This window comes from Pseudophryne corroboree, chromosome 9 (genome assembly GCF_028390025.1).
Source record: "Pseudophryne corroboree isolate aPseCor3 chromosome 9, aPseCor3.hap2, whole genome shotgun sequence".
In the NCBI taxonomy this organism is placed as follows: domain Eukaryota; kingdom Metazoa; phylum Chordata; class Amphibia; order Anura; family Myobatrachidae; genus Pseudophryne; species Pseudophryne corroboree.
In genome coordinates, this window is record NC_086452.1 from 158,151,197 (window position 1) to 158,178,885 (window position 27,689).

The 27,689-nt window shown below is 44.0% G+C and overlaps 1 protein-coding gene across 4 annotated transcripts in view; it reads right to left on the reverse strand.

Annotated features, from left to right (window-relative positions):
- The window catches only part of RPAP2 (RNA polymerase II associated protein 2), a 244,484-nt gene that overhangs the window by 18,313 nt on the left and 198,482 nt on the right, over positions 1-27,689 (reverse strand). For 2 of the 4 annotated variants that reach the window (XM_063939889.1, XM_063939887.1), the window contains one exon: positions 16,952-17,084. The exons of the other annotated variants lie outside the window; for them this stretch is intronic. In XM_063939889.1, the coding sequence (XP_063795959.1) occupies positions 16,952-17,084 (133 nt within the window). The remainder of the gene's footprint in view (positions 1-16,951; positions 17,085-27,689) is intronic. 4 annotated transcript variants of the gene reach the window in all.

A 27,689-nucleotide genomic window follows, 5' to 3' on the forward strand; every position in this document is an offset into this window, starting at 1 on the left:
CTGGGTGTGAAGAAGCGAACACTCCCGATTATTTAACATATCTATTCATTAAAAAATATCTTTCTGAGTTAAAACCATCAATGAATGACTGATCATTGCATTGATGGCTCATAATAAGTAAGTAAGAAAGTATCTCCTGTATACATTCACTGCTATATTACCCTGAATTAGAGCCCCTAATAATTTGGGTATTGCAAATTCAAGGTTATATTTAAATAAATAGTTTTTCTAGGTATCATTACGTGGCAATTTAAATTGCATCTTGACTTCAGCAGCAAAGAGAAAAACAAAACAAAATCTTTCTTTCTCTTACGTCCTAGAGGATGCTGGGGACTCCGTAAGGACCATGGGGTATAGACGGGCTCCGCAGGAGATAGGGCACCTAAAAAGAACTTTGACTATGGGTGTGCACTGGCTCCTCCCTCTATGCCCCTCCTCCAGACCTCAGTTAGATCTTGTGCCCAGAGGAGAATGGGTGCACTGCAGAGAGCTCTCCAGAGTTTTCTGTTGAAGAAGAATTTTGTTAGGTTTTTTATTTTCAGGGAGTTCTGTTGGCAACAGGCTCCCTGCATCGTGGGACTGAGGAGAGAGAAGCAGAGCTGGCTTGTCAAGTTGGGCACTGCTTCTAAGGCTACTGGACACCATTAGCTCCAGAGGGAGTCGGAACACAGGTCTCACCTGGGGTTCGTCCCGGAGCCGCGCCGCCGTCCTCCTCACAGATGCCGAAGATAGAAGCCGGATAGAGAAGGCAGAAGACATCTTAGGCGGCAGAAGACATCAGATCTTCATAAGGTAAGGCTCCCAGTCACACACACACACAGCAGTACTGAAGGGTGCAGGGCGCAGCGCCCTGGGCAGCAATAAACCTCACATTTGGCCAAATACAGTTTGATTAGGCTGCGGAGGCAGTAAATCTATGATCCCCCGCCATTTTATTGAAAAATCACTGGGAACGAAGCCCGCCGTCGGGTGGGCGGGGCTTGATCCTCAGCACTAACCAGCGCCAATTTCTCCACAGAAGCTGCATGAGGAAAACGCTGGCTCCCTGGTCTCTCCCCTGCTGAACTTCACAGGCTTGAAAAAAGAGGAGGGGGGCACATTAGCGACGCAGTGGGTGGGAATTGGCATATTATATATAAAAAAGCGCTATCTGGACATATTTTTTCCAGTGTTTTTAAGCGCTGGTGTGTGCTGGCATACTCTCTCTCTGTCTCTCCTTAGGACCTGGTTGGGGTTTTGTCCCCTTATAGGTTAATCCCTGTGTGTGTGGGGTGTCGGTACGTGTGTGTCGACATGTCTGAGGCAGAAGGCTTCTCCAAGGAGGAGGTGGAGCAAATGAGTGGTGTGTCCCCGTCGGTTGTGCCGACTCCAGATTGGATGGACATGTGGCATATGTTGAATGCAAGTGTGGCATCTTTACATAAAAGACTTGATAAGGCTGAATTAGGGGGGGCTTCAGGGGGTCAATCCTCGGATTGGACCGACTCACAGTGCCCGTCGGGGTCTCAAAAGCGTCCCTTAACACAAGACACTACTACCGACACGGATTCTGATTCGAGTGTCGACTATGACGAAGTAAAATTGCACCCTAGGGTGACTAAAACCATTCAGTGTATGATTGTGGCAATAAGGGATGTGTTGCATATTGTGGATGAACCCTCGGTCCCCGACACAAGGGTACACATGTTTAAGGAAAAGAAACAGATTATTAACTTTCCCACATCTCATGAATTAAATGAATTCTTTGGAAAAGCTTGGGAGACTCCGGATAAGAGACCGCAGATCCCCAAAAGAATTTATATGGCATACACCTTCCCTAAGCAGGACAGGGAGATTTGGGAATCACCCCCCACTGTGGACAAGGCCCTGACGCGCTTGTCCAAGAAAGTGGCGCTACCGTCTCCTGACACAGCAGCCCTTAAGGACCCTACATATCGCAGGCAAGAAACTACCTTAAAGTGTATTTATTCTCATACGGGTGCTGTGCTAAGACCGACAATTGCATCGGCATGGGTGTGTAGCGCAATTGCAGCTTGGACAGATGAGCTGACAGATCAATTTGATAATATGGATAAGGATACTATATTCCTAACTCTAGCCCATATTAAAGACGCAGTCTTATTTAGCAGACACGATCTCCATCCAGGAGAGTGGGGACTTCATCAAGAAGTCTTTGCAGATGTAACACGACTTTGGGGAACTCCTCAAATAGACATGATGGCGTCACGCCTCAACAAAAAACTTCGGAGGTATTGCGCCAGGTCTCGGGACTCTCAGGCAGTAGCAGTAGACGCTCTGGTAACACCGTGGGTGTTCAAATCGGTCTACGTGTTTCCTCCTCTTCCTCTCATCACAAAAGTGTTGAGAATCATAAGACGAAGAAGAGTACGAACGATACTCGTTGTCCCAGACTGGCCTCGAAGGGCCTGGTACTCGGATCTATAAGAGATGCTCACAGGAGATCCCTGGCCTCTTCCTCTGAGGGAAGACCTGTTGCAGCAGGGGCCCTGTGTATTTCAAGACTTACCGCGGTTACGTTTGACGGCATGGTGGTTGAACGCCGAATCCTAGCGAAAAAGGGGATTCCGGAAGAGGTCATCCCTACTTTAATAAAGGCTAGGAAGGAGGTGACGATAAAACATTATCACCGTATCTGGCGAAAGTATGTGTCTTGGTGTGAGACCAAGAATGCACCTACGGAAGATTTTCATCTGGGTCGTCTTCTCCACTTCCTACAGACAGGAGTGGATATGGGCCTGAAATTAGGCTCTGTTAAGGTACAGATTTCGGCCCTCTCGATTTTCTTTCAGAAGGAATTGGCTTCTCTTCCAGAAGTCCAGACGTTTGTAAAGGGACTGCTGCACATCCAGCCCCCTTTTGTGCCTCCAGTGGCACCATGGGACCTGAACGTGGTGTTGCAGTTCCTAAAATCACACTGGTTTGAACCGCTTAACAAGGTTGAGTTGAAATTTCTTACCTGGAAGGTGGTCATGTTGTTGGCCTTAGCATCAGCAAGGCGAGTGTTAAAATTGGCGGCTTTGTCACACAAGAGCCCCTACTTGATTTTTCATGTGGATCGAGCTGAATTGAGGACACGTCCGCAATTTTTGCCTAAAGTGGTTTCTTCATTCCATATGAATCAACCTATCGTGGTGCCTGTGGCTACAAGTGACCTGGAGGATTCCAGATCCCTGGACGTAGTCAGGGCCTTAAAAATTTATGTAGCCAGGACGGCTAGAATTAGGAAAACAGAGGCTCTGTTTGTCCTGTATGCGGCCAATAAGATTGGCGCTCCTGCTTCGAAGCAGACTATTGCTCGCTGGATCTGTAATACGATTCAGCAGGCTCACTCTACGGCTGGATTGCTGGTACCAAATTCGGTTAAGGCCCATTCCACTAGGAAGGTGGGCTCTTCTTGGGCGGCTGCCCGAGGCGTCTCGGCATTACAACTTTGCCGAGCGGCGACTTGGTCGGGGTCAAACACTTTTGCTAAATTCTACAAGTTTGATACCCTGGCTGATGAGGACCTAGCGTTTGCTCAGTCGGTGCTGCAGAGTCATACGCACTCTCCCGCCCGATTGGATGCTTTGGTATAAACCCCATGGTCCTTACGGAGTCCCCAGCATCCTCTAGGACGTAAGAGAAAATAAGATTTTAAACCTACCGGTAAATCTATTTCTCCTAGTCCGTAGAGGATGCTGGGCGCCCGTCCCAGTGCGGAAACTCTACAAGACTTGTATATAGTTGTTGCTTACATAAGGGTTATGTTACAGTTGACATCGGTCTTGGACCGTTACTGTCGTTTGTTCATACTGTTAACTGGTTATGTATGTTCCAGGTTACATGGTATGATTGGTGTGGGCTGGTATGAATCTTGCCCTTGGATTGCTAAATCCTGCCTTGTATTGTCCATCTCCTCTGGGCACAGTTCTCTAACTGAGGTCTGGAGGAGGGGCATAGAGGGAGGAGCCAGTGCACACCCATAGTCAAAGTTCTTTTTAGGTACCCTATCTCCTGCGGAGCCCGTCTATACCCCATGGTCCTTACTGAGTCCCCAGCATCCTCTACGGACTAGGAGAAATAGATTTACCGGTAGGTTTAAAATCTTATTTTGTCATATAATCCAAAGAACTACTTAGGAAGTTTAATTTCTTGTAGGCGGCAGGAGAAGGACTCTTTGTTATTTATAGAGCTTCAGAGGCACCAAACAGGATCTCTCTTCACCATGTTTACCCATGGTGCGTTGCTCTGACTGAATGAATGTAAAAAAGTAGCGAGATAGCAGAGATCCAGGGCAGTCTGGGGAGAAGGGGGAGAAATTCAATAAACCATGGTAAATTAAAGGGAGGCAGCCTCTGGGTTTAACGTCTTTTGCTATTTAATTGTACTCCCTTTTTCACCCAAAAGCCTTGTTAATGCCCATTAAATTACTGTGTCAATGGCTGTTAACATGGGTTAATGGGTGTTAATACACAGAGGGGTAAATGTATAAAGCAGTGATAATCGTGGAGAAGTGAGCCAGTGGAGAAGTTGCCCATGGCAACCAATCAGCTGCTCTGTATAATTTGAAAGTAAGCAAATTATAAATGTTACTTCAATGCTGATTGGTTGCCATGGGCAACTTCTCCACTGGCTCACTTCTTCATTCTTATCACCGATTCATACATTTACCCAAGAATCCTTTAAAAGTTCACGGATCCACATGTTACTAGGGTAGTGGCCCCTGTTAACCTGCTGGTTATAGGGGAATTTTCCCCCAGCCTCTGTTCAGAGGCATATCAAAAAAATCCCATATAAGGGCTGCCAGCAGGGGCTAATTGAATAGCACCAAGGGATAAATTAACCCACGGTAAATTACCGTGGCTGATTGAATTCCAGCAAGCAAGTACCTCTAACAGTCTGGCCACACTTGCTGCAGTATTGCAGCGGTTATTGAGCAATTGACTTGACAGCACAACATGTGTTCAAAAACTATGATGCTTGATTTGATTACAGGGAAAATCACTGCACTATGCTACCACGGGTGGTCTTCTGTTTGCCGGCGGTCGGGCTCCCGGCGCTCAGTATACCGGCGCCGGGAGCCCGACAGCCGGAATACCGACAATTATTTTCCCTCGTGGGGGTCCACGACCCCCATAGAGGGAGAATAAAATAGTGTGGCGCGCGTAGCGCGCCACCGTGCCCGTAGCGTGGCGAGCGCAGCGAGCCCGCAAGGGGCTCATTTGCGCTCGCCAAGCTGTCGGTAAGCCGGCGGTCGGGCTCCCGGCGCCGGGATGCTGGGCGCCGGGAGCCCGACCGCCGGCCAGCCGTAGTGAACCCGCTACCACTGTGTGCCCTACAATAACTCTGCATGATCCACCAGCAGACCAAAGGAAAAAATAAAAATAAAAATTATATATATATATATATACATACATATACATATATATATATATATATATATACACATATATATATATATATATATATATATATATACACATACACACTGCTCAAGAAAATAAAGGGAACACTAAAATAGCACATCCTAGATCTGAATGAATGAAATATTCTTATTAAATACTTTGTTCTTTACATAGTTGAATGTGCTGACAACAAAATCACACAAAAATTATCAATGGAAATCAAATTTAATAACCCATGGAGGTCTGGATTTGGAGTCACACTCAAAATTAAAGTGAAAAAACACACTACAGGCTGATCCAACTTTGATGTAATGTCCTAAAAACAAGTCAAAATGAGGCTCAGTAGTGTGTGTGGCCTCCACGTGCCTGTATGACCTCCCTACAACCCAAACAAGTGGCTCATCCAGGATGGCACATCAATGCGAGCTGTGGCAAGAAGGTTTGCTGTGTCTGTCAGCGTAGTGTCCAGAGCATGGAGGCGCTACCAGGAGACAGGCCAGTACATCAGAAGACGTGGAGGAGGCCGTAGGAGGGAAACCCAGCAGCAGGACCGCTACCTCCGCCTTTGTGCAAGGAGGGACAGGAGGAGCACTGCCAGAGCCCTGCAAAATGACCTCCAGCAAGCCACAAATGTGCATGTGTCTACTCAAACAATCAGAAACAGACTCCATGAGGGTGGTATGAGGGCCCGACGTCCACAGGTGGGGGTTGTGCTTACAGCCCAAAACCGTGCAGGACGTTTGGCATTTGCCAGAGAACACCAAGATTGGCAAATTCGCCACTGGCGCCCTGTGCACTTCACAGATGAAAGCAGGTTCTCACTGAGCACATGTGACAGATGTGACAGAGTCTGGAGACGCCAAAGAGAACGTTCTGCTGCCTGCAACATCCTCCAGCATGACCGGTTTGGCAGTGGGTCAGTAATGGTGTGGGGTGGCATTTCTTTGGGGGGCCGCACAGCCCTCCATGTGCTCGCCAGAGGTAGCCTGACTGCCATTAGGGACTGAGATGAGATCCTCAGACCCCTTGTGAGACCATATGCTGGTGCAGTTGGCCCTGGGTTCCTCCTAATGCAAAACAATGCTAGACCTCATGTGGCTGGAGTGTGTCAGCAGTTCCTGCAAGACGAAGGCATTGATGCTATAGACTGGCCCGCCCGTTCCCCAGACCTGAATCCAATTGAGCACATCTGGGACATCATGTCTCGCTCCATCCACCAACGTGGCGTTGCACCACAGACTGTCCAGGAGTTGGCGGATGCTTTAGTCCAGGTCTGGGAGGAGATCCCTCAGGAGACCATCTGCCACCTCATCAGGAGCTTGCCCAGGCGTTGTAGGGAGGTCATACAGGCATGTGGAGGCCACACACACTACTGAGCCTCATTTTGACTTATTTTAAGGACATTACATCAAAGTTGGATCAGCCTGTAGTGTGTTTTTCCACTTTAATTTTGAGTGCGACTCCAAATCCAGATCTCCATGGGTTAATCAATTTGATTTGCATTGATAATTTTTTGGTGTGATTTTGTTGTCAGCACATTCAACTATGTAAAGAACAAAGTATTTAATAAGAATATTTCATTCATTCTGATCTAGGATGTGTTATTTTAGTGTTCCCTTTATTTTTTTGAGCAGTGTATATATATATATATATATATATATATATATATTGTGACAAGAACACTGGGATAGTGTTTGAGGGCAGGTATATTTGTCCCAGGTTCTTGTCTTACATGTTTTAGAAAATGTTAACTTCTAGGAAAAATGCTTTTTGTTTTGTCTGAACCTTTTCAGTTTGCTGTAAAAGCTGGGTAAAGGCTCTGAGAGAGAGATAAGGCGAGTTCTAGACATTGGGCCCAGTTCGGGTCTTTGGCCTCACAGAGGGCTAATCAGGGTTTCAGCTGTGTAAGAGTGATATAGTGCTTCTAACCTGATTAGTATGGGCAGACTGCCTGGGAAGGCTGCAGGATCTGTGTGTGAGAGACACGCTTTCTGATGCAAGTAAGCTATACAGTATGTACTGAAGAACTCTGTGTTTTGTTTAGTGACAGTTAGGAACATCTTATGTTTAGTTAGTGCCGGACAGGCAAGGTATTTTTATTTTGGGGTTTGTTTTATTTTCTGTTTCAATAAAACTGGCCGGGGTCAGTTGTACCAGAAACTGGACTTGTGTTGTCCCTCAGCTGCTGCGTGCTGCCATATTCCCCAGGAAAAGGCACCTTGCACCCCTACAGTGTTACAACTTGGTGGAGAATGCGAGCAGGCCGTTCTGCGCATAAGTGAAAGCAGCAGCTTTGTGAGGCCTGCAGAAAACTGTGGTTTATGCAGATACAGCCCAGTGTGAAGTTACTGAGACTCACCCCTGAGGGTTTGATATATGTCCTGGGTGAAAGCAGCTGCAAAGCCGCCTGAAAAATCTGTTGACATGGAGGATCTGCTTAAAGCCTTGCTGCAAGCTACAGCGGCTCAGCAGGAGGCCAACCGACAGCAGCAGGTGGCAATGGAGGAAAATTGGAGACTACAGCGTCAGGATAGAGAGGCCTTAGCAGAAGTGGTGCAGAGACTTGCAGCTCGGGTTGGAGATGTGGCCGTCAGTGCTCCAACCAGCTCTAGTTCTATACGAGCCAGTCACTTCCTGCAGAAAATGACAGAGGCTGATGATGTGGAGGCCTATCTGACCACGTTTGAAAGGACTGCCGAGCGTGAGAACTGGCCGAAAGCACAGTGGGCCAGTCTGCTGGCACCTTTCCTGTCAGGTGAGCCCCAAAAAGCTTACTTTGATTTAAGCCCTGCTGAGGCTCGGGACTATGATAAACTAAAGACTGAGATCCTGACCCGCCTGGGAGTCACGCTGTCAGTACGAGCGCAACGGGTGCACCGTTGGCTGTACGCCATGGAGAAGCCTCCGCGCTCCCAGATGCACGACCTTATTCAGCTAACAAAAAAATGGCTGCAGCCAGAGACATTAACTGGTCCCCAGATGGTGGAAAGAGTCGTCATGGACCGCTACTTGAGATCTTTGCCCATGGTCCTGCGCAAGTGGGTGAGCCATGGAAACCCGGGTACTGCTGACCAATTAGTGGACATGGTAGAGAGGTATTTGGCAGCAGAGGAACTACTGATGACCACCCAGCAACCCATAGATCCTCGACAGCGCCCTTCAGTAAAGACTGGTAAGACTGTTCCGTGGGAAAACGTTGCTGGGCGGTTAAGAGAACGCAAGGCTGGAGAGACTGTAAACACTGGCCCTGGAAACAGGCCAATGGGGCTAGAACGGTCTATGCTGCCCAAATGGGTTGATAATCGTGTGGTTAAATGTTTTAGGTGTGGTATGCCAGGTCATGTTATTGCCAATTGCCCAGTCACGCAAGAACCCATGCAATGTGATGCTGCCTTTGAATGTCGCAGAATGTCTTTCTTTGCTAGGTTAGCCTGTACTGTGGTACCTTCACCTGAGCTGGAAAAACAAATGTGTGATGTGTTCTTAGAAGGTAACCGGGTAGAGGCCTTGCTAGATTCAGGAAGTTTAGTTACCCTCGTGAAAGCTGGGTTAGTGAACCCCTTGAAGGTCAAGCAAATACCTATTGGGGTAACTTGCATACATGGGGATACCCAATATTATGCCACTGCTGAGGTGAATATAGAAACTTGTTGTGGGTCAGCAATGGTTAAAGTGGGACTGGTCCCTACCCTGGTGCATGAGGCCATAATAGGGAGGGATTTTCCTCATTTTTGGAAACTGTGGGAATCACGGTTATCAACAGATGTGAGAAGTAAAAAGCCAGTTGATAATACCGGTGATTTTTTGGATGTACGTGGGTCTTCGGAACTTTCTGGCCCTTTGCCTTTTGCTAGTTTGGCTGGGGAAGTGACAGATGGGGAGTCCAGTGAGGACCCTCTTGCCGGGAACAGAGACATAGTAGTTAGAACTGAAAGCGTGCCTGACCTGGAGGTAAAGAAGGATCTGTTTGCGTCTGAACAGTTAAAGGATCCTACCTTAATAAAGGCTAGAGAGAATGTTAAGATTGTTAATGGGGAACCTGTGGTACCAGGTGATAGGGTTACGTATCCCCACATGGCCATCTGTAATGAGCTCTTGTACCACATTGTCAAAAGGGGTGAGGATGTGGTGGAACAGCTGGTAGTTCCCCAGCCTTATCGGAGAACGGTACTAGATTTAGCTCATAGTCACGTTACCGCAGGACATTTAGGGGCAGAAAAAACCACTGAAAAAGTTTTACAAAGGTTCTTTTGGCCAGGGGTTTATAAAGAAGTGTCTGAATATTGTTCTTCCTGTCCTGAATGCCAGTATCATGCCCCTAGACCCCATTTCAGGAGCCCACTAGTTCCCATGCCTATTATAGAGGTCCCGTTTGACAGAATAGCCATGGATCTCGTGGGGCCCTTGTTAAAGTCTGCTCGGGGCCATCAGTATATCCTGGTAATTATGGACTATGCCACTCGATATCCTGAGGCTGTCCCTTTACGCACTATCACAACCAAGGCGATAGCTAGGGAGCTGGTGCAGGTATTTAGTAGAGTGGGAATACCAAAAGAAATTTTGACTGACCAAGGTACTCCATTTATGTCAAGGATCATGAAAGAATTGTGCAAGTTATTTAAGGTCACTCACCTCAGGACGTCCATCTACCATCCCCAAACTGACGGGTTGGTGGAAAGGTTTAATAAAACATTAAAAAGTATGTTAAAAAAGGTTGTTGAGAGAGATGGGAAAAACTGGGATTGTTTGTTGCCCTACTTGTTAATGGCCATCAGAGAAGTTCCTCAGTCCTCTACGGGGTTTTCTCCATTTGATTTGTTGTATGGTAGACACCCCAGAGGGCTGTTGGATGTTGCCAAAGAGACGTGGGAAGGACAGCCCACTCCTTATAGAAGCGTTATTGAGCATGTAACACAAATGCAGGATAGGATTGCAGCCGTGGTACCTGTTGTCAGAGAGCACATGGAACAGGCCCAAAGTGCTCAACAGAGGGTCTATAACCGGAGTGCCAAGATACGGGAATTTGCTCCTGGAGATAGAGTTCTTGTTTTGGTACCCACTGTGGAAAGCAAATTCCTAGCTAAATGGCAGGGTCCATTTGAGATTAGGGAAAAAGTGAATGAGGTTAATTACAAAGTATACCAGCCGGGAAAGAGAAAACCTGAACAGATCTACCATGTTAACTTAATCAAACCCTGGAAAGATAGGTTGTCTCTGTCAGCGGAGCCTTGCCCTTCGGTGTCTTCACCCCGGTTGCTTCCCGCAGTGAAGGTGTCAGAGACATTATCAGCTGATCAGAACAATCAGGTTAAAGAATTTCTCATCCAAAATAGGGAGGTATTTTCAGAGCTGCCTGGCCGAACGACCATAATAAAACATGACATTGTCACAGAACCAGGGGTCAGGGTTCATTTAAAGCCATATAGGATTCCTGAAGCTCAGCGAGAAGCTATTTCTAAGGAAGTTAAAACCATGTTAGAACTTGGAGTCATAGAGGAGTCTAACAGTGAGTGGTCCAGTCCCATAGTGCTCATCCCGAAGCCCGACGGTAGCATACGCTTCTGTAATGACTTTCGTAAGTTAAATGAGGTGTCCAAGTTTGACGCATACCCCATGCCCCGTGTGGATGAGCTTGTAGAAAGGCTGGGAACAGCCAGGTTTCTCACCACATTGGACCTGACCAAAGGTTACTGGCAAATACCTTTATCTGATAGCGCCAAAGAAAAAACAGCCTTTTCGGTTCCGGAGGGGCTGTACCAGTATAAGATGTTACCCTTTGGGTTGCATGGGGCTCCAGCAACCTTTCAACGGGCGATGGATAAAATTTTGAGGCCCCATAGAAAATATGCAGCTGCCTATTTGGATGATGTGGTAATTCACAGTACAGACTGGGGGTCACATTTGGTTAAAGTACAAGCAGTACTGGACTCAATCAGAGAGGCAGGGTTAACTGCTAACCCAAAGAAGTGCTGCCTCGCAATGGAGGAGGTCAAATACTTGGGCTTCACCATAGGCAGAGGTCTGATTAGGCCCCAATTGAATAAAGTTGATGCTATTCAAAACTGGCCTCGTCCAGTGAATAAAAAACAGGTAAGGGCTTTTTTGGGAATTACTGGGTACTATAGACGGTTTATTCCTAATTTTGCGACCACAGCGGTGCCGTTGTCAGACCTTACCAAAGGGAAGCAGTCAAATGTGGTGAAATGGAACCCTGATGCAGAAAAGGCGTTCCAAGCGTTAAAAGTGGCTTTGTGTTCACAACCGGTGTTGATAACACCAGATTTTTCAAAAGAATTTGTGGTACAGACAGATGCCTCAGAGGTAGGGATAGGTGCTGTGCTGTCCCAAACCAGAGATGGGGACGAACACCCTATCATTTATTTGAGTAGGAAACTCAATGAGCATGAAAAAAGGTATGCCATTGTGGAAAAGGAGGCTTTGGCCATTAAGTGGGCACTAGATACCTTGAGATATTACCTCTTGGGTAGACAATTCAGACTAGTGACAGACCATGCCCCTTTAAAATGGATGTATGTAAATAGAGGCAAGAATGCTCGTGTAACTAGATGGTTTCTAGCGTTGCAGGACTTTAAGTTTACTGTCGAACATAGACCGGGAACACAATTGGCCAACGCAGATGCATTGTCTCGCATCTTCTGTTTGGGGGCTACAAGTGTTCCGGCCCCTAGGTCGAAACAGGGGAGGGGGATATGTGACAAGAACACTGGGATAGTGTTTGAGGGCAGGTATATTTGTCCCAGGTTCTTGTCTTACATGTTTTAGAAAATGTTAACTTCTAGGAAAAATGCTTTTTGTTTTGTCTGAACCTTTTCAGTTTGCTGTAAAAGCTGGGTAAAGGCTCTGAGAGAGAGATAAGGCGAGTTCTAGACATTGGGCCCAGTTCGGGTCTTTGGCCTCACAGAGGGCTAATCAGGGTTTCAGCTGTGTAAGAGTGATATAGTGCTTCTAACCTGATTAGTATGGGCAGACTGCCTGGGAAGGCTGCAGGATCTGTGTGTGAGAGACACGCTTTCTGATGCAAGTAAGCTATACAGTATGTACTGAAGAACTCTGTGTTTTGTTTAGTGACAGTTAGGAACATCTTATGTTTAGTTAGTGCCGGACAGGCAAGGTATTTTTATTTTGGGGTTTGTTTTATTTTCTGTTTCAATAAAACTGGCCGGGGTCAGTTGTACCAGAAACTGGACTTGTGTTGTCCCTCAGCTGCTGCGTGCTGCCATATTCCCCAGGAAAAGGCACCTTGCACCCCTACAGTGTTACAATATATATATATATATATATACATACACACATACATATATATACACACACACACACACACACACACACACACACACACAGTTGTGCTCATAAGTTTACATACCCTAGCAGAATTTGTGATTTTCTGGCCATTTGTCAGAGAATATGAATGATAACTCACAAACTTTTCTTTCACTCATGGTTAGTGGTTGGGTGAAGCCATTTATTGTCAAACAACTGTGTTTACTCTTTTTAAATCATAATGACAACAGAAACTACCCAAGTGACCCTGATCAAAAGTTTACATACCCTGGAGATTTTGGCCCCATTCACATCGCACACTGACCCGTCTCGGCTCGGCAATATGCCGGGTCGATACCGGGTTATTTTTGCGATGTGAAAGGGGTATAAGTGCAATACCATTTATTAGAATATATAAATAAATGTTTATAGCCTTTTATGGTGCTTTTCAGAGAAGAGGAGTCAGGGGTGGAAAGAAGAACAAGAAAACAATGATAAAACCCCTTGAAGATTTAACACCAAAGAAGGAAGGCTTTTTCAATTTCCGCAAAAATAAAAATACAAAAAATAACTGAAGACCAAGTATTACAAGTATGAACCACATTTAAGTGTCAACAAATTCAACCTACAGATGTACAGAAATTTGAAATTATGAATAAATAAAATATAACTTGCGAAAGAAGCAATTAATCAATTAAAGAAAGATAACCCAAAAATCATCCAGCCAGCCGACAAGGGCGGAAGTTTGTGGAGTCTGGATCGAGACCAATGTGCAGAAGAAATCAGAATGCTTCTGTCAGACACTAAAACCTACCAAAAATTGGGGGGTGATCCAACAACCAAATTTCAAAACTACATTATTACATATGCTAGAAGGAAAGAACTTGGGAATTATTAAACAGAAAGGAGTTTGACTTTCTTGCCATAAAACACCCAAAAATACCCACATTCTATCAGCTTCCAAAGCTCCATAACACTCCAACGAATTCACCAGGAAGATCCAATGGGTCTGGGATAGAATCAATAACATCGAATTTGTCAAAATACATCGACTATTTTTTATAGAAAAAAGTTTGCCAACAGAAAAGCTATTTGAAAGGACACTATGCATATCCTCCATACAATAGAAAAGATTATATGTAAGGAAATGTTATTCTTTGCACAAATTATGTCATCTCTTTATACCTGCATTAAACATGACATAAACTATGAAGCAACATGCTATTTTTTTTAAACTAATCTTCCTAATGATACATTTTTTAATTAGATGGTATCAATTTTATACTACATCATAATTATTTCTGGTATGATGGAGAATTTTATAACCAGATAAAAAGCACAGCTATGGGCACATCATCCGCACTAAGCTATGTGAACTCCTTTGTTGCAAGGGATGAGAGGAAGAGAAAATTTTAAATAATAACCCATACATAAAATACCTGTATAGCTGGCACAGATTTATTAATGATCTCAACGAAAATTTACTGGCGCCAACCAAATACCTACACAGTTGCCGCAGCTTTCAATTAGCCCTTAATCCAGAATAGAAAATAAATAAATAATAGAAAGCGCTGGTGACTGTGTAAAAAGGCTTTTTTTATTTTTATCTATTTGTTCCTTTCTAAAATAAGATTTATATCTCGTACATTTTTTTATATAATCTGAACATATAATATGCAATATTTATAGACCGTATATTCCAATTTTATTTTATTTATCCAAGCTCCAAAGATGCATTAATTCAACAGATTTAGGGTGTGTACACACGGTAAGATCTTTTCTTCCGATTCTGACTATATAGTCAGAATAGGAAGAAATGATAGTGCAGATCGCAAGGTGACAGTCACCTTGTGATCCCGATCCGATGCCGATGCGCGGCCCCGCGCGGTCGGCATCGGCTGAAAAAATAGGCTGTGCAGGCAAGTCAATCCTGACTATCTCTATAGAAGAGATAGTCAGGATTGACACATAGCCAAAATCGCACAGAGCCAGGATCGCAAGCACACTCATTATGTGCTTGCGATACTGGCTAAGTGCCGACCCGGCCCCCCGTCGCACAGTGAGAATCGGATAAGTCCCAATCTCACCGTGTGTACACGGCCTTAGTTATACTGACAGCTTCTGCTGAGCCTGGATAAATAGCGTTACAATTGTTGCAATTTAGTCTAACTATTCACAGCTAAAATAGACTTAATTCAACCACTTTAAAAAAGATAAAATGTATCCCCAGTTTGATTTTCAGGGAAACTATCCACATCTGTGTGGTTAAAACGCCTTATCATGAAGTGTTCTTAGTTGTTTAGCCACTGTGAGTCTTAATCCATTGCCGGCAATTTTTTAAACAGCTTATGCTCAAATCGTATTAATCAGTCTTTTTTACGTGCAGAAAAAAGTCCTCAATCACTTATGGTATAGCTCTCAGTGTAGTAAACAGCACTCCAATGTAATTATAACATGGCCATGTTTGGTGATTTTTAGAAAGATGGATATTACCACATCCGTCCTGGGAACCCTAGTCCGTTCACTCCTGGCCCTGGTGGCAAAATTCCTTTTAGCGGGTCATATCTGGAGGTCTGAAGTAGGTTCCACAACCAAGGAGATGTTAGAAATATGTGATATCCCTTGGTGTCCACAAGTTATAAAACGCCTTTCTCCGGTAATCGGCGGCTTCCTCAGTCAGTGATCCTTCCCTCTCGACCTGGACACCTTTTATTTAAAATTTTCGCGGCGCGTGCATGCGCCCGGCTGCATGTGTTCCAGGACTCGCTTTCATTACGTGGTATGTTCCGCCGGACCGCACCAGTCTCCCGGCTTTACCCATATTATCCACATCGGTTATCAATCATAATTAGGGCTCTCCTCAGCCGCCCTACATTTCATCATACGTTTTTATTTAGACATAGCAACAGAAAAAAGATTTAGTTAATTTAACCTCTCTCTCTCTCTCTCTCTCTCTCTATATATATATATATATATATATATATATATATAGTATCACACTACTACCAATAAAAAAAACAAATATCTATATATAGATGAACCCTTTATTTTTGTTCTATCTCCTAGCCTTATATATATTTTCTTTAAAGTCATTTGTATAGCATCCAAATATTTTTTGCTAATAAAATCAAGCATCAATTATCTTATATAAATAATACACAGTTTTTTAAATAATTTACAGAACAGGTATCTTGTGTATTATATAAACTATATGCACTACTCCCACGCTAAGAATCAAAATTCTGTCTCTCAGCATGGATCATAATTTTGCTTTCACTTTCATTTTTATTTATATTTAATTATACTATACACTTTATTCCTAACAGACTGTTTAGCAAACCAGAATTTTTCTGTGACCAAACCCAATCACAGATCTATTTTTTCTGCTTTTTATATAAACAGACTAAATCACAGTCCAAGGACATCTCTGCAGTCAAATCCTGAAACAACCTTTTAATCTTCCAACCATCATCTGAGGCTATTTTAATTTAATTAAATTAACATAAACAATCCTGAATTACCCATAGGTGTAACCATGAAACCCATAACTAGATCTTACATAGGGTAATATGAAGTACGGTATCATCCTATGTATCCATATAGGTGTGCATATTATCTGTTTTATTTTTCCCAATATATTTTTATTAGAAATCTCCACATAAACAATACAGAAGGATAAAGGCCCATATAGACGGGCCGATGCGGGGAGAGATGTGTGCTGAGCGAACCGCTCAGCACACATCTCTCCCGCCGCTCAGCACAGCGCGATCTGTGCTGAGCATGCGGGGGGGGGGGGGGGGGGGGGGGGGGGGGTCCGTTCACTTCACCCAGCGGGTGAAGTGAGCGACCCGCTAGATTGGCCTGCATGGCAGGCCAATCTAGCAGCAGCGATAGCGATGCGCGGGGCTGCGCATCGCTATCGCTGTAAGGGGTACACATGGAGCGATCAGGCTTATATTCTATGCAATCTAGTCAGATTGCTTAGAATATCGCTCCGTGAGTACCCCCGTTTAGAAAACATTGCGTAGATTGTACATACCAACACAACAGTAATCAAAAGAAAGCTGAAATAGAGGTACACAACATTTGTAGAAAAAGAGTGTGGAGAAAAAGTTTCCAATTTTCCAAAATAAACATATACTGGGACATTAATGATCTGTTCTTTATATGGGATGGTCCGGAAATAATATTGGAAGAATTTATTGAATATATGAATAATAATAACAGAAGCTTGGAGTTATAAAAAGGACTTATTCAGGACTTACATAGTGGCTGTATCTGTGCCAGACATTGAAGGACTGTGTTGTGCTGGGATGTGACAATTTGCTCTTCTCTCTCCTTTCATTGCAGGTAATTTCACCGGTCCCTTGCAGTTTTGGTCTGTTTAGAAAATTCATGCTGCAGTGCAAATATATTATATTGGGTAATTTCACCGGTCCCTTGCAGTTTTGGTCTATTTAGAAAATTCATGCTGCAGTGCAAATATATTATATTGGGTAATTTCACGGGTCCCTTGCAGGTTTGGTCTATTTAGAAAATTCATGCTGCAGTGCAAATATATTATATTGGGTAATTTCACCGGTCTCTTGCAGTTTTGGTCTATTTAGAAAATCCATGCTGCAGTGCAAATATATTATATTGGGTAATTACACCGGTTCCTTGCAGGTTTGGTCTATTTAGAAAATTCATGCTGCAGTGCAAATATATTATATTGGGTAATTACACCGGTCCCTTGCAGTTTTGGTCTATTTAGAAAATTCATGCTGCAGTGCAAATATATTATATTGGGTAATTTCACGGGTCCCTTGCAGGTTTGGTCTATTTAGAAAATTCATGCTGCAGTGCAAATATATTATATTGGGTAATTTCACGGGTCCCTTGCAGGTTTGGTCTATTTAGAAAATTCATGCTGCAGTGCAAATATATTATATTGGGTAATTTCACCAATAATATTTACATCAGCAGTTATCAATGTATACTAGGATGACACTTTATTTCAACGTTCTGAATTGTTGGTAATCTGCTATCAATGTTTATGCTAGAGAAGTTTTATTGCATCCTCTGTAACTGGGGGTGGGGTGTTAGGCCTTGATTGGAACTATTGGACACACATGGATAGAATCCATTCTTAAGGAGAGGTGCTAGGCTGATCAGCCAGGCTTGATCAGGGTTGTACTAGAAGGGTTGTTTAAAAGGGTTATGAAATATTATAAAAAGGACTTATTCAGGATGGAAACAGACAAACAACATTACAGCAAAGGAACAGACATACAACATGCCTTTCAACCTCATGCAAACTCATCTGTCCATTTAAACATATGTACATATGTTTCTCTCTCATATCCTCATGCAGTCTAACAACAGTTGTTACTGTATATCATGATTTGCTTGCAACTTATGTATGTTTTTATATGTAATGTTTTGCTTGTAATTGGCATTGCATGTGTGGGGAAGTTACTCAGTGAAACATAGTTTATTATTGCATGCTGTCTGGTGTTTACCTCCTTTGATCGTTTGGCCATTTGTGGTCAGGTGTGCTATATCTTTACATTTAGTGAGGTGTAGTCGTGGTGTAAAGGACAGAGTGTGATTTCTGATTAGTAAAAAAACAAAAAACAAATACCAAACAATGAGCATCATCATCAAACAGGTAATTTCAACTTTAAACTTGTCATTTATTTTGTACTGTCTGGACATGGCTACTAATAACAGATGCACAGACAAAATTCTTAAAGCTGTGTGTGCAAATGATAGGAGCTTAGGAGACAAAATTCCAGAGCTAATTGCAATAATAACAAGGGATCTAACAGAAGGAGAAGGGAAGCGGCCACAGATAAGTTGCAAGGACATTCATAAAAATAAGGTAGATGAAAAGTACATTTACATAGGAGAAGGTCCTAACCGAACTTTCAAAACTAAAAGTGGATAAATCAATGTGGCCAGATGGGATATACCCAAGGATACTAAAAGCGCTAAAAGATGTGCTAGTGACACCTTTAACAGAATTATTTAACCAGTCACTAAATGCAGGTGCTATTCCAGAGGACTGGAAAAGAGCAAATGTAGTTCCACTGCACAAAAGTGGAAGCAAGGAAGAAGCAAGTAACTACAGACCAGTAAGCCTTACATCAGTAGTAGGGAAAATAATGGAAAAACTATTAAAAGAAAGAGTTGTGGAATATCTTAAATCAAACAACTTACAGGATCCAAAACTGCATGAATTTACTGGTGGGAGATCATACCAAACAAATCTTATTGACTTTTTTGACTCTGTGAGGAAAATAATAGATCAAGGGGGAGCTGTAGATGTAGCATATCTAGACTTTAGTAAGGCATTTGACACTGTTCCACATCGCAGACTGCTAAATAAACTTGAAAGCATAGGGGTGGATTCTAAAAAAGTTAAATGGATAAGAACCTGGTTGCAGTATAGGAAACAGACAGTTGTAGTAAATGGAGTGCAATCTATGGAGGGAAATGTTACCAGTGGAGTACCCCAGGAATCTGTACTTGGACCAGTTCTCTTTAATATCTTTGTTGGTGACATTGCAAATGGTATTGAAGGGAAAGTTTGCCTTTCTGCAGATGATACAAAGATATGCAACAGGGTAGACACACTGGGAGGGGTAAAACAAATGATTGATGACCTAGGTAGGCTTGAGAAATGGTCAAGAGCGTGGCAACTACAGTTTAATGCTAAAAAATGGAAAATCATGCACTTGGGTCTCAAAAACCCAAACGCTAAATATAGTATCAAGGGTACTATAATGGAAACTACTGAGGAGGAAAGGGATTTAGGAGTCACTATTTCAAGTGACTTAAAGGCAGGAAAGCAATGCAACAAAGCAATGAGAAAGGCAAGTCAGATGCTTGGTTGCATAGGGAGAGGAATCAGTAGCAGGAAAAAAGTAATAAATGCCACTGTATAGGTCATTGGTACAGCCCCATCTGGAATACTGTGTCCAGTTCTGGAGACCATATCTCCAGAAGGATATAAATACATTAGCGAGTGTACTAAGAAAGGCAACTAAAATGGTGCATGGCCTACATCACAAAACTAACCCGGAAAGGCTAAAAGATCTTAACATGTGTAGTTTGGAGGAGAGTAGGGAGAGGTGGGACATGATAGAAACTTTCAAATATACCAAGGGTCTTTGCAAATTTCAGGAGGGAAACATTCTTCAAAGGAAGAGATGTATTAGAACTCGAGGACATACACAAACTGGAGGGAAGTAGGTTCAGGGGAAATTTAAGGAAAATTACTTTACAGAAAGGGTAGTAGATAAGTGGAATAGCCTCCCATCAGAGGTGGTAGAGGCTAAGACGGTAGAGCAATTTAAACATACTTGGGATAGGCATAAGAATATCCTTACAAAGAATTAAGGTTAAAAAAGGGTTGAGATTACCTAAAGGATAAAAAAAAAGGGGCAGACTAGATGGGCCAAGTGGTTCTTATCTGCCGTCAAATTCTATGTTTCTATGTTTACTTCAGTCACAAGAATTTTTTTTTAGAGATTGTTGTCAGTAATAGCATCATCAAAACTAGGACACACATAAAAGAAGTAAGTGGGAACAATGTATAAGTATCCATCACAAGAAGTGGCTTCGATAAACATCCCTGGGGGAGAATTTCAGAATAATGAAATGTAATTGCATAGATAAAGAAACAATCCTCACCCAAAGCCAATCCAGGAAAACTAAATTTATTGAAAAAGGTTATAAAGAAAACCAATACCATAAACAAACTGAGACTATAGCAAAGCTGGATAGAAATTCCATGATTCAGTAGAAACAAAAAGAAAAGTGAACTAATTTTCAACTTGCCTTCATCACACAATAAAAAACCTACCATCAACAAATGGAACAAATAATAAAATCGTAGGGGGTGAATGTAATAGAGTGCGAGAACCAGGAAGTGTGGGACTTTGTCCGAGTTCTCACATTTTTAAAGCGGCAATCAGTTACACGGCAAAACAAGGTTGGTTTTGCTGTGTAACTGATTGCAGCTTTAAAAGTCCCATACTTTCTAGTTCTCGCACTCTACATTCCCCTCACTCTAATCAGACAAAATACAGAATACAAAGTAAAAGACCACATATTGTGTGAAACAGAAGGAGTGATCTACGTTCTCGCATGTCCGTGCGGACACCAATATGCCGGACAAACCGGAATATTGAAAACAAGACTACCCGAACAAATGCATAAAATAAAAAGGTCTACAAACACACAGTGTTTCACAACACTACTCGGGAATGTCACAATAAGGACCCATCAACACTGAAATTTATGCGGATACAAAAAGTAAACCAAAATTGGAGAGGAGGAAGCATGACAGAACTAAGTAATAGATCCACCTCGTTTTATTTAAGACATTAAAATCACACGGTCTGAAAGTAGATGTAAAGATAAATGCATTTTTATGATAATTTTATTTTTATATTCCATTATATTTCTACTAATAACCATCATAATACTTCATATTTTGTAACCATTTATATATTTCTACATTTTAAATTTAACACATACAGTATACTTATTTTATATAAACGAATCCTTTATATAAGTGCAATACCACTTTTAACATGACCACTTCCGGATTAGGACTTCCATTATTTAGCTAAAATAAAGGTTTTTAATGCTTTAAAAAGATATAAATAGAGACCCTGGAGGAACAGCTATCCCTGAGAAAGTGCGCATGCATGAAACATGCTGGGACAGCGTCAAGCAGAACCCGGAAGTTCGAAGACGCTGCAAATGCAAGTTACTGGCCAAGCGTTCAGGAGAACAGCTGGAGGAACAAACAAGACATCCAAGGTAGGCGGCATAGGCCAGACAGATCAGGGCCCAGGGGATGATCATCCTCAAAAGGCACTGCAATTTGAATCCTGCTGTTCTGACCCCGGAAGCCGCAAAGCACCAAAAAAGGCTTTAAACATTTATCTATATGTTCTAATAAATCATGCCTCCCAACGGGTGGTATTCAGTATGCCGGCATACCATACTACACCCCTCCAAGCATGACCCTCTCCAGGAGGGACAGACTGCTCTGCTCCTGGACTTCCCTTTTAATTTATGATTGCCATCACCTGTGCTGAAACACCTTTCTTATCCATTAACCTGTTCAAAACAGGTACCGGCAATAATAAATTATTACTAAGCCTTGGATGGAGATAAAGTCGCTGGAGATAAAGTACCAGCCAATCGGTTCCTAACTGCCATGCCATTGGCTGTGTTTGAAAAATGACAGTTAGAAGCCGATTGGCTGATAAAGTCACTGGAGATAAAGTATCAGCCAATCGGCTCCTAACTGTCATTTTTCAAACACAGCCAATGGCATGGCAGTTAGGAACAGATTGGCTGGTACTTTATCTCCAGCGACTTTATCTCCATCCAAGGCTTAGTAAATAGACCCCTAAGAGAAAAGTCCAGAAGCTGAGCATTGTGTCCCTCCTGGAGAGGGTCATGTTGGGAGGAATGATAGAGAGGGTCATGTTGGGAAGAATGATAGATGGTATTGCATTTATACACACATTCACATAGTGCTGCATTTTCTACATTTATATAACATGACAGAGCTGCTCAATTACAAACAATAGCGCGGCAGCAATTTTTTTATATTTATTTATAAAACTTTCTAACTGCATATAAAAAATATTCCCCAAAAACTTTACCACCACCTAGAGGAGATACACTTTCAAACACGTCTGTAATTTAAAAGTTTTAAGACAATAATAAGTTGGTTGTTTGGTGACAGTTAATACTTATTTTATATTTACAATCTACTGTACTGTGCAGATAGTGGCCAGGGCACAGCGCTGTGCAGATAGTGGCCAGGGCACAGCGCTGTGCAGATAGTGGCCAGGGCACATCGCTGTGCACATGGTGGCTAGGGCACAGCGCTGTGCACATGGTGGCCAGGGCACAGCACTATGCAGTTTGGTGGTGTTGGGGTCCTTTTACCCTCTAGTTACTCCTACCAACTCATACCACCAGAACCATCCCTTATATTCTCTACATTTGAGGTCCACGCCATACGCCTCTTCCAACCAGTCCATCTTAGAGTAGCTGTCATTTACCGCCCCCCTGGCACTGCTTCCAAATTCATCGACAACTTTGCTTCCTGGCTTCCTCACTTCCTCTCTTCTGACATTCCCACCATTATTCTAGGCGATTTCAACATCCCTATTGACATCCCCACACAATCCCCTGCCTCTAAACTCCTTAACCTCACCTCTTCACTTGGTCTCTCCCAGTGGACCTCCTCACCCTCCCATGTGAATGGGAGCTCACTGGATCTGGTCTTCACTCACCGCTGTGATATTTCTGATTTTTCCAACTCCCCATTTCCCCTCTCCGACCACCACCTGCTCTCCTTTAACCTATCTCTCTCGACTTCCCCATCTCTACCTCCTAAGGCTACCATCACTAAGCGTAACATTGAAGCTATTGACACCACATTCCTTTCCTCCCTGTTTGACTCACTTCTCTCTCCTATTCTCTCTCTCTCATGCCCTGAACAAGCCACTTCCACATACAATGCTTCCCTTACTTCTGCTCTTGACTCTGTTGCTCCACCAACCACTATTCACCCTCGCAAATTAACACCTCAACCCTGGCACATCAAATGCACCAGATATCTGCAAAAATGCTCACGTACTGCTGAGCGACACTGGAGGAAATCACGCTCTAAGGCAGACTTCCTCCATTTCAAACTTATGCTTTCATCCTTCAGTGCTGCCCTTTCTCTTGCTAAACAGTCATACTTCAAGAACCTCATCTCCTCCCAGTCTTCCAACCCCCGGCGCCTCTTTGCCACTCAACTCACTCCTCTGCCCACCTCCACCTCGTCTCCCTTCCTCACTCTCTGCTCTTGACTTTGCCACTTACTTCACATCCAAAATTGACTCCATACATCAGGACATCACATCACACCAGACCATCAGTAACCAGCCTTCTCCCATCCCTTACCAACCCTCCCCATCCCTCGCACCAACTCTGTCATCTTTCTCCCATGCATCTGGAGAGGAAGTCATGGCCCTCATTCGTTCCTGTCCCCTCACCACCTCCCCACTTGACCCTATCCCCTCCCGCCTCCTCCGCTACCTCTCTTCTTCTGCTTGTTCCCATCTTTCCCACCTTCTCAATCTCTCCCTATCATCAGGCACTGTCCCCTCTGCCTTCAAGCATGCACTCATCTCTCCTATTCTTAAAAAACCTACCCTTGATCCAAACACTCTCTCCAACTACCGACCCATCTCTCTCCTCCCTTTTGCCTCCAAACTCCTTGAGCGTATTGTCTACAACCGCCTTACTTCCTTTCTTTCCTCACACTCACTGCTTGACCCATTCCAATCTGGCTTCCGTCCTCTCCACTCCACTGAAACTGCCCTTACAAAAGTATGCAATGACCTCCATGCTGCTAAATCTAAGGGACACTACTCTCTACTTATTCTACTTGATCTCTCTGCTGCTTTTGACACTGTGGACCATCCTCTCCTACTGCAAATCCTTTACTCCATTGGTCTGCGTGACACTGCCCTCTCTTGGTTGTCGTCCTACCTTTCTAACCGTTCATTCTCTGTCTCCTCTCATGACTCCACCTCCCCCTCACTTCCACTAACTGTAGGGGTACCCCAAGGTTCTGTCCTTGGTCCTCTTCTCTTCTCTCTCTATACGTCCTCACTAGGTAAGCTCATTAGTTCTTTTGGTTTCCAATATCATCTTTATGCTGATGACACTCAAATCTATCTTTCCTCTCCAGTCCTCTCCCCTACTCTCCTCACTCGTATCTCCAACTGTCTCTCTGCTATCTCTTCCTGGATGTCCCAGCGCTTTCTTAAACTTAACATGTCTAAGACCGAGCTGATCATCTTCCCTCCCTCCCGCATAACCTCACCTCCTACAATCTCATTATCTATTGATGGCACTACTATCTCCTCTACCCCCCAAGTGCGCTGTCTTGGAGTAATCCTTGACTTCTCCCTCTCCTTCAAACCTCACATTCAGCACTATTTCCAGGATCAGACCCAGGATGCTACTAAGACTCTTATCCACTCACTGGTCATCTCCAGACTGGACTACTGTAATCTCCTCCTGACTGGCATTCCTGACAAATACCTCTCTCCACTCCAATCTATCCTCAATGCTGCTGCCCGGCTCATTTTCCTCACCAAACGCACTACGTCCACCTCTCCTCTCTTACTAGACCTTCACTGGCTCCCCTTCCCTTTCAGAATCCATTTCAAGCTTCTCACACTTGCTTACAAAGCCCTCACCCACTCCTCTCCCATCTACATCTCTGATCTTATCTCGCTTTACACTCCCACCCGTCCTCTTCGCTCTGCTAATGCTCGCCGACTCTCCTGCCTACGGATTACTTCCTCCCACTCCTACCTCCAAGATTTTTCACGCGCTGCACCACTTCTCTGGAATTCCCTACCTCTCCCCCTCAGACTCTCCACCTCTCTACAAAACTTCAAACGGGCTCTCAAGACCCACTTCTACACCAAACCCAGCCAAATCTCATCCTAAACCTCTGTTCCACGCTCTCTATGTACCCCATCTGTCTCACCCCTGTCTGTCTACCCCTCCCCGTTAGAATGTAAGCTCTCACGAGCAGGGCCCTCTTCCCTCATGTGCTTACCCTTTTCTTACTTTAATAATCTTCAACTGCACCAAATCCAGCAGTCTTCTGCCACCTGATACTTATTCCAGTGTCATCTGCTGATGTAGCTATGTTTATTTACCCTGTACTTGTCCTATATTGTCGTCAACTGCAAGTTGCTGTTTTCTTGTTTGATTATTTGTTTATGTACTCTGTAATTGGGCGCTGCGGAACCCTTGTGGCGCCATATAAATAAAGGATAATAATAATAATAGTGCTGTGCCCTTGTGCCTGGACAAACTGCATAGTGCTGTGCCCTTGTGCCTGGACAGTTTGTCCAGGCACAAGGGCACAGCACTATGCAGTTTGTCCAGGCACAAGGGCACAGCACTATGCAGTTTGTCCAGGCACAAGGGCACAGCACTATGCAGTTTGTCCAGGCACAAGGGCACAGCACTATGCAGTTTGTCCAGGCACAAGGGCACAGCACTATGCAGTTTGTCCAGGCACACTTGCTGGAATACTGTAGTCTCCCATTAGCTGCTCCTCACTCCTATGAACAGTGGATGATGTGAGTGGTTGGGAGGTTTCAACCACCCCGCCACAGACACATAATTTCCATCAGTTTCCTGGCTGCACAAAATACTAGAAAAGAGCTGCTGCAGGATGAAGACAAAATAGAGCATACAGTATGTTGTTCCAAAGAACAGTGTGCAAAAAACCAAAAAGGTGCATATTCATCTGTATACGTCATGAGATACAGCTGACCATATACACCTGTTTTCCTACTAGCTATCATCATCATCACTGCACCATACCTGTACTAAGGTGCAAAAGACAACCCTCCAAACAAGCAGGGGCTTATTTTGCTTCCACCCACCCAACTCTGTATTGCCTGCAGTGAATATTTGAGTACCCCCCATTGCAATCCAGTTCCATCACTTCGGTCATTAGTGTAGATGCGATCAAAACGTGTAGGACTCTGCATTGTTCGTACTCGCTCATTTCCAGTGAATGCACAATACAAATCCACGCAAGATGCGCTCTCAGACAGGCATATGTCCAACTCTGTATCACACTCTAAATCTTTTATTTTCAGGTCACTGCTACCCACACAAAATACTCCAAAAATAAGAATTTACTTACCGATAATTCTATTTCTCGTAGTCCGTAGTGGATGCTGGGGACTCCGTAAGGACCATGGGGAATAGCGGCTCCGCAGGAGACTGGGCACAAAAGTAAAGCTTTAGAACTACCTGGTGTGCACTGGCTCCTCCCCCTATGACCCTCCTCCAAGCCTCAGTTAGGATACTGTGCCCGGACGAGCGTACACAATAAGGAAGGATTTTGAATCCCAGGTAAGACTCATACCAGCCACACCAATCACACCATATAACTTGTGATCTAAACCCAGTTAACAGCATGATAACAGAGGAGCCTCTAGAAAAGATGGCTCACTACAGCAATAACCCGATTTTTTTGGTAACAATAACTATGTACCAGTATTGCAGACAATCCGCACTTGGGATGGGCGCCCAGCATCCACTACGGACTACGAGAAATAGAATTATCGGTAAGTAAATTCTTATTTTCTCTGACGTCCTAGTGGATGCTGGGGACTCCGTAAGGACCATGGGGATTATACCAAAGCTCCCAAACGGGCGGGAGAGTGCGGATGACTCTGCAGCACCAAATGAGAGAACTCCAGGTCCTCCTCAGCCAGGGTATCAAATTTGTAGAATTTTACAAAAGTATTTGCTCCTGACCAAGTAGCTGCTCGGCAAAGTTGTAAAGCCGAGACCCCTCGGGCAGCCGCCCAAGATGAGCCCACCTTCCTTGTGGAATGGGCTTTTACAGATTTTGGCTGTGGCAGGCCTGCCACAGAATGTGCAAGCTGAATTGTACTACAAATCCAACGAGCAATAGTCTGCTTAGAAGCAGGAGCACCCAGCTTGTTGGGTGCATACAGAATAAACAACGCGTCAGAGTTTCTGACTCCAGCCGTCCTGGAAACCTATATTTCCAGGGCTCTGACAACGTCTAGCAACTTGGAGTCCTCCAAGTCCCTAGTAGCCGCAGGCACCACAATAGGTTGATTCAGGTGAAACGCTGAAAACCACCTTAGGGAGAAACTGAGGACAAGTCCTCAATTCCGCCCTGTCCGAATGGAAAATCAGATGAGGGCTTTTACAGGATAAAGCCGCCGATTCTGACACGCACCTGGCCCAGGCCAGGGCCAACAGCATGACCACTTTTCATGTGAGATATTTTAACTCCACATTTTAAGTGGTTCAAACCAATGTGACTTTTGGAACCCAAAAACTACATTTAGATCCCAAGGTGCCACTGGAGGCACAAAAGGAGGCTGTATATACAGTACCCCTTTCACAAACGTCTGA